This window comes from Quercus robur, chromosome 1, assembly GCF_932294415.1.
Source record: "Quercus robur chromosome 1, dhQueRobu3.1, whole genome shotgun sequence".
Taxonomy (NCBI): domain Eukaryota; kingdom Viridiplantae; phylum Streptophyta; class Magnoliopsida; order Fagales; family Fagaceae; genus Quercus; species Quercus robur.
Genome location: NC_065534.1, coordinates 36,264,729 through 36,273,272, shown reverse-complemented (window position 1 = coordinate 36,273,272; position 8,544 = coordinate 36,264,729). Strand labels below are relative to the sequence as shown.

At 33.7% G+C, this 8,544-nt stretch overlaps 1 protein-coding gene across 1 annotated transcript; it reads right to left on the bottom strand.

Annotated features, from left to right (window-relative positions):
• Positions 1 to 378: 378 nt before the first annotated feature.
• On the bottom strand, positions 379 to 6,856 carry LOC126733404 (protein disulfide-isomerase 5-1). Its single transcript, XM_050436708.1, has 5 exons — positions 6,520 to 6,856; positions 6,216 to 6,274; positions 5,880 to 6,055; positions 994 to 1,099; positions 379 to 720 (listed from the first exon to the last, which is right to left on the bottom strand). Exons 1-4 carry the CDS (start codon positions 6,640 to 6,642, stop codon positions 1,005 to 1,007), a joined length of 453 nt encoding a protein of 150 aa, XP_050292665.1. The 5' UTR covers positions 6,643 to 6,856; the 3' UTR covers positions 379 to 720; positions 994 to 1,004.
• Between the last annotated feature and the right edge of the window lie 1,688 nt (positions 6,857 to 8,544).

The following is an 8,544-nucleotide window of genomic DNA, read 5'->3' as shown; positions in this document are numbered from 1 at the left end:
AATGTTCTATTTAATGCTAGGGGACTGTACATTCCACGTGTGTGGTGAGCTAAAAAAATTTGGGACCAGCCCATCTTTCTTCAAGGAATTGAAAGGAAGAATCTGACATCTCAGCCCCAACGTTATTGGTGGAGGCTTGTGAATAGTGGCTTGGTCTTGCTCCAAAAGAAAGAACAAATGGAATGGGATGGGGTGTTTTTTTTTTGGTTGTTGTTGTCATTTTCCGTAAATTTATAAATAATTTTCAATTTCCAAAACAGGGTAAATAGCATTGGGTTTGAAAAGTTATACAGGTTAAGTCTAAACCACAAGAAGGAATTATGTAATTTCCTCTAAAAAGATTGGTTCATTAGATGAATCTGAAATGGTTAGAACAAATTTATAAGATGTACTAGAGATACATTCCATATCCAAATAAGGAAGTCTGACAATATGACAACTTTGATTTATCATTTTGTTCCAAATCATTAAAAAAAAAAAAAAAAATCTCAGATAGAATGTCACGAGATTCGACGTGCATTAATACACACTAATTCTCTCTGCTGTCAAGATTAGTTCTAAGTCTGTATCTTCCTGATTAAACAAACTCCGACCACAAGAACAAAAATGGGGCCATCTTTTAAATAATAATTGCTAGAACTTACAAGATGCTCACTGAGCCGGGTGGTCCATTCTGCTATAAAGTGCTGATGACCCTCGTTCGAGTAGGAAGCCCCACACCTGCACCACAAGAAAGCCTTTAAATGTCAAAGCACATATAAAAAAGATTTCTGAAGAGAGAATTTTTTTTTTTTTTTTTTTTTATCTGTAATAAAAGTGAGAAATTCATGTTTTCCAAGTAATATTCGCAAAAGATTTCAAAGCAAAACAGTAAAACAAACAGAATTTTGTTTACCAAGACTAATTTCCATACTCCCAACCTTGACAAGGGATCACAAGCCCCTCTTATATGGTACTGCAAGAATAATTAATACAAAGCAATCAGGTGTCTACCTTACACAATATCACAATTCTTTATCACTGCCTAGTTGTGCTTTTGCTGCTGCCTGTTCAGCTTCTTCTATAACAAATTTTTTAAGTGATTCGACGTCCCTTGATCCTGGTAATTTTTACAGTATGCAAAAAGAAAGTCAGATCACCCAGTTACATGAATACCATTAAATTGACAAACTCAAATCATCAGTCTACAATTACTACATAAGCACTGAATGTCTCCAATTGGCTCAAGTCAACTCAACCAAACAAGTAATGTAAATGTTCACAGCAGAAGAAGCTAATGTTTAGAAGATGCCGGCCCAAAAGAAATAATAATCATAATCATAATGAAAAAAAAGTTGATAAATTGTTAATCTGAAATCTGGAAAACTGATCCTCCTTATTTTCATGACATCAAATTGCTAACATTCGGCAGCAATTCAGAAAATCATTTTCCACATCTTGATTTGTGTCACAGAATGGTACATAAAAATCATCCATTTCAACAACCCCACCCCCCCCCCCCCCCCCTCTCTTCCTCTGAATAAAAAAGAAAAGGGCTCACAGGTGTGGTCACTGCACCTGCACCATTTTCCCCTATCAGGTGCACGATTAATTACCAAGCAAAAAGAAGTGCTATATCTAGAAGTCTGGTAAATTGAAACTATTCAGGGAACCAAATCAATTGAATCCAGATGACTTATTTTTACTTATTAAAAAAAAGAAAAAAAAGAAAAAAAAGAAAAACTTAAATCCAAGTGACATATCATCATGTTTTTGGCATAGTTGCTAAAACAACTGTCACCATGACCATTATCATTATCATTATCATTATCATCATCACCATCACAATTTCATTATTTAAATCCTGCTATCACTATCCTCATATCACAAGTATTATCCCACATCCATCAGTCTCAATGATATAATCATGAATTCCACAGCAACCACCCATCCATACTGCCCCCAATATTTTTTAAAGTATCATGATTTTTCTTTCAAAACATTATAGCATCATGACTAGCAGTGATCATTAACAAAATCATATTTTCTTTTGGAGAGATTACTATGGATATCTTGGATCAACAATTCATAAAAACGAGAAGATTGTGGAGGACGATAATCATTGAATAAAAGTAGAGGGCTGATTTGGAGAAGTGCATTTCTTCTCCATTTTTGATAAATATCACACATCATTTTCATTATAATATAGTTATCACTATTATCTTTCATATTTCTCATCCAATTCTAATTGCAGCCACTAGCACCATTACTCTTGCCCCCACATCTCTCTTTTTTTTTTTTTTTTGAATAAATTATTCTCAACCTCACATCTTATGATGTCCATGCATGATGACGTTCACCATTATCACGTGAAAATTTATATTAAACCATGTTTAAGTAACGTAACATGTCAGAAACAAGTATGGTATTCTATTCTGATCTGGGATGGAAGCACAGAGTCACAATATGCCATTAAGTTAGGGGCCATTACTTTGCCACTTCAAAATACTGGAGGTCTAAATCACATCCAAGCATCAATAAAAATTTGGTTCTTTACCCATATTAATAGCTTCAATAGTTGATCAACAGGATATACAATAATAGAATATCATAAATTTTACCAGAGTAAACCCAAAGTCCACTAACATACATACTATATTGATTTACTTTGTTGTATATTAAATCTATTAACAAAATGAATTCCTCTACTTGTAATTTTCAACAATCAAAATAGAACATGAAGCCTAGCATTATTTCTCCTTCCCTATACATGCACATGTCTTACCATACACATTAATTCTGGATCAGAATTTTTGATTACTGCCTTCTCAAAGCTTCATTTTAAAGATAAGTACCCTTCCTTTACGAGTTAAACATACTGTCTAGTGATGCGACATCTTTACTCCTCATCTCTTTTTATTTATTTATTTATATTTTAAATTATTAGAAAATGTTACTCTTCATCTGCTTTTAATAAAGAAGAAATTATTTTGAGTTAAAACAAATAATTAAATTGGTGACATTTGTTGTGGGCAATGAGTACATAAATGCCTTATGGCAAGTGTGAATCAGTAAAGAATTTACCCTAGAGCAAACCCTAATAATAGAAGCTATACAATGATATGCACTCATCTTTGCAAGTCAAATCAGCAGTCAGGAGTTTCATCATCTCATCCATAAGCAACTAATAAACATATCTAGAGCTACATCATTCAAAAAATGAATAGCAAGATAGAGAACTTTGAAAACATTTCAGAGTTGCTAAAAAAGGCTTCAACCTCCAGAAACGTTTAAAAGCATATGCAAACATATTCCTCTCTGGTCCAGTATAATGAAACCCAAGAGAAATAAACTGCCAAGTTGGTCAAATCGTTTTTCTAGCCTATTTAATATGTTAACTTGATGCGTTGATTGAATTAGGTCACTAAACTATAAAATGGAAGGGCACACTCACCAGAGTGCTTTTTTTTTTTTACATGGCCAGTGGTGTTAGGGAAGATTAGGACGGTGGAACAGTTGAGATAGTGCCATGTAATCATAGTGGATTGATGTTGCATCTGCAAATTGAGTAGGGAAACAATGGATCATTTTCTACATGATGCTTGACAGCTTGAGAGTTGTGGACATTGGTTTTTTGTTTGTATGGAATTTTGCTGGTCATACCTAGAATGGCGGTTGACTTGTTGGCATGTTGTAAGGGATGCTTTGTGGTAGTAATATTTGAAATGAAATTTCCTTGTGCGTTAGGCGGTGTATTTGGAGAGAGGAATGCTCAAAATTTTTGAAGGATGCAAGAAATTTTAAGCAACAATTCTTATGCTCTCTCTATGACTACACTACATGGATTCCACTTTTTGCTTCTCTTTGTCTAATTTATTGGAGTTCAATGATCTTTTAAATTTTAGACTTTAGAGGCTAGTTTTCCGTATAGGTGTTTCTCTTGTAAAACTTACCATGTATCTAGGGTTGCACCCCTTTTTTGATACATTACTGATGAAAAAAAGAAGAAGAAGAAAACTATGAAAGAAAGCATCTTTAAAGTAAGAGGAAGACCAAACTGGACATGAGACATGATTAGAAACAATTAACATAATGTCAATCCCATGCTCAAGCAAAAACCCAGCCATTATTAATAATACTTTGATTACAGATTTGAGTAGCAAAAACCAAATGCTGAGTGATAAGAGTTACACCAATTCGTCAGGCAGCAGCACATATGCATAAAGCTAGAAGTCGGTATGCAACATATAACAAAAATTCACACTAACCAGAAAGTGAACTAAACATGGCACATTATTGACATTTGAATAACTATAGTAACAGGAGTAGACATGCACACATTCATAAGCACATGCAATCAAATTGTTTAGGCATAGGTAAATGAAAACAAGACAAATATTTGTTCTGCAAGTCCCTCAAAAATGTCATGCTCATGCAATACTATGAATGCTAGATCTATGAACAACCACCCATTGTGCAGTCCAAAATCTTTTCTTCACATTGGGCCTTGTTAATTATAAATTTTCCATAAATCTTGTTCAATGTCTCCATGTTTATTCAATCCCCAACTTCACAACTATCTAGATGGTAAATTATGTTGTTGGATGATACACAGGACTAAGCAAATAGAAGATTCTCTGAGGTAACCTAGAATTATGGATAACAAACGAAGGTTTTCAGATTGAATATATATATATATATATATAAGGAACAAAAAAAAATTATTAAAAAGAAATCAAACCAAGTCCACTGAGGGTGTACTCAGTGAGAAGAACAGTCAATTCAAATTAAAATTCTCAAACATATCTAAAAGAGAAAAACAAGAAGGAGAATTAAACGCGACACTCCAATCTAATAAAATACAAAAGAAAAGGCAATAAGATCAAGAATAGTCCTTTCACATCCCTCAAAACTTCTAGCATTCCGTTCTCACCAAAGGCACCAAATAATGCAATGTGGCACTACCTTCCAGAAGGCTATATATCTATGCCTTCAGAAAGAACCCTGCCAAACTGTGAACATATCGATAACTTTCTTCGGCATAACTCTCAGATTGAATTTTAAGCCAAATATAAGCACTTTTGATGCGTCCTTATAGAAGCCATTAAAAGCTCAAAAAATCTCTTTATCAGAAGGTAACCCAAGTAAATGCAAAAGCCTTGCCTAATTGAAATCACTTTACCACTCACAAACCAAACAAAAGGATTCCCTTCGATAACCCTTTATATCACCCATCTTCATAGGTCACATGACCAAGTGCTGGAGTGCTAACAAAAGGATTCCCTTAGATTTATTTTTATATAACCCATCTTCATAGGTTACATGACCAAGTGCTGGTGTGTGTGTGTGTGTGTGTGCGTCATTAGTGAGAACATTGCTTGACTTGCCTAGACATTGGGAAGCAAGCAGTTGCCTATTCTCCCACCAAGTTGCTATTTGAAATGTGAAACCATGCCACCAGCCAAATATAAAATATATAAAATTTGCATTACCATAACTGTATGGTGTCCTTCAAAAATTTCTGCCCATTTAGCACTCCTGGCATTTCATTTCTTAACTGTTTTTCTTTTCTATGAGCTATTTTGAAGCTTATATATATTGAAGCTTAAAGCTTAAATACATTAGGAACCACACTAAAAAGCCTCACTTGATGTTTTAAATGCTTTGCTCCTCAGCAATTTCAAAGGCATTTGAATGGCACAATCCATGAATATTGACAATAATCCAAAAGTATGAAAGCTTGAAGGCTTTCTTTATGGTTATTCAAGGCCAAAGAGTAAAATTCTCAAGACTTAAGATCAAAGAGGCAATTATAAACATTATGAGTTATGATAGAGCTAAAAAAACTTAAAAACACTATGCTGTCCAAATAGTAAAGACATAAAAAACATGAACATTACCTCCATATCTAGTAACTTCTTCTCCTTCATAAAAGAGCTTAAATGTGGGATACGAATGAATATCAACTTTGGAACACACCGCTTTACTCACACCGCAATCAACCTCTCCAATCTCTATCTCATCCTCTCCTTCCACCGCCTTCCCGAGGTCATCCCACAACGTCCCCAAGTTCTTACTGAAAAACCCGTTAAAATTATCATTACTCGCAACGCAAACAACAATGTGTATACATGTATGTGTGTATATAAGAACATACAAATTCCATAACTAACAAAAGTCTAGCTTATTAAAAACAATGAAAATAAAACCATAGCTTGATTTCTATAATTTATTACCAATGCTTACACCACGGAACACAGAATTTCACAAACCATGCCGTGTCCTTCTCCTTCACCTAAACCAACAAAACACACATAGAAAAACAAACAATGAATATTGGTCCTAACCGTAAATCAATTCTTTCATTGCTACTAAATATAAAATTACCAAAAGAACCAAACCGAAATCTTTCTGTGCACAGATAGGTAAATATAATTGGGATTAATATATATATATATATATATATATATGTTATTGGATCTGTTATATTGAGTGTAAAAAAGAAGAAGATAAAATTAGGGTTAAATTTGGGGTAGTTACCTTGTCGGAGAAGGTGTCAACGGTTAGGGTTATGACTTCAGCGGTGGAGTGAATTGTTAGACCCAATAGAAGAATAAGAATAATAAATGAAACGTGAATCACTGAAGGAGATTTCGTTTTCATCGTTGTTGTTGTTGATGATGATGATTATGAATGATAATTCCTGAGCTGAGACTCAAGTCTCACAGCGTTTCTTTTTAGCTTTTCCGGGAAAATAGATCAGCACCTGAGGCGAAGTGACTCACGGAGAGAACTCCACCGGTTCAGAAATTATACTACTTTGTGAAACACGTGGGTTGCACGTGATAAAGAAGAAGAAGAGAGATAACTAGAACCCCTTTGAGTGGAGTCGTCCATCTAGAGTATACTCTAGATGGACGAAGTTGATATGAATAAAAAGAATTTGCATTGAGTTTCAAGATTAAACTTGTTTATTGAAAGTTCTATAAAATGTATTTTGCCATGTGAAGAAGAAATAAGTAGTTATGATAAATAGACTTTCCATCACATACTACCTTAGTTTACCAAGAAAGAAAAAACCTATATATCTATTTTTTATAAAAAAATTTGAGACTAATTTATCTTCAAGTTTAAGAAGAAGCTTTGTATTAAAAAAAAAAATTCAACGTTTTAATTCAATCTAATTTTTTTTTTTTATTTTAATTTCGGACTAATTTATCTTTAAGTTTAAGAAGAATCCGTATACAAAAAATTGTCTAATTTCAATGAGGATTAATTGTTAATTGATTATCCAAAAAAAAAAGTGAAGAAAAAAAGGTTGCATGTTTTGTTAAAACAATCTGATAAGAAAAAATAAACTTTATATATATATATATATATATATATATATATATATCTAAAAAATTACTGCAATTTGATGAACTAACTTGGCACAATTACAACTTCTAAACTTTTACTGCAATTCAGTGAAGCCAACTCAGCCAATAAATTTTCAATTTTCATAATTTGTTGATGTTGCAAATTATGAATAAACATTATTGCAACATTAATGTTGCATGGGACCAATATTGACCTTTTGACATTGATGATGTGTAAATTGTCAGTCCTATAGGTTCGTCAAGATGGAGCCGAATCCTTGTCACTATTCCTACAAAAGCAGGCCAAAGGCTCTTCTAAGGTGGTCATCGGTGTGGTGCATGCCACAACATCTCCGATGCCAAAGTTAGTGTATAGAAGCTTTTTAAGAGAAATAAGAAAGTTTAGAATATCAGAGATATCTGTGTAAGAGTGTTTTTGGGTGAATCTATGTACCTTCTTTGCCTCTGATGAGTGTCTATATATAGTTTCATAGTTTCTAGCCATTAGGGCCTTAATTCTGGCTTTAGTGCTCTTTCCATAACGCCTTAGGGTTTATCAACACGAGTTTTGATGAGCCTTCAATGGTCTGCCAACTAATTGGTAACTGTCCGAGGCATTTAATCTTCTTATTAATGACTCGCTTGCCTTCATCCATGTCGTGCCAAGGTGGACGAGTATATTTGATGAGGTCGTCTAAGAAAAGAGAGTTCGTCGGTCCCATCAGACACCACTCAGGGACGGAGCCAAGACTTGGAGTTAGGGGGGGCGATTCTGTTGCTAGCTGTGTGCGGGGGCTCCAGCCTTTGAGTCTACTGCTTTATTACTAAGGATTTTTGTTTAAAATTTTTTAAATGGCCAAGTTGTTTGTTCTGGGTAAAATTGATTGATTAGGCTTAATTTTTTTAGTTTTATTATTGGTAATTTTTGTTGTTGGGCTAATTTTTTTGGGTTTGTATATTTTGTTTTAGATTTAATCTATAATTTTTTATGTCCTTTAAAAGGTGAAAAATGCTAAAACTACAATTTTTTTTTTTTACAAATTACTAATATGGTGAATAGTTATTGATAAGTAAAAAGTGATGCAAGTATACGAATCAATAATAATTTTCTACCTTAATAGTTTGTATGTTTGTGGCTATAACATTACTCTCAAAAGAATTGATGGTGTAAGGTCACGGTTTAGGGCCTAGCCCCAACAGGTATGGG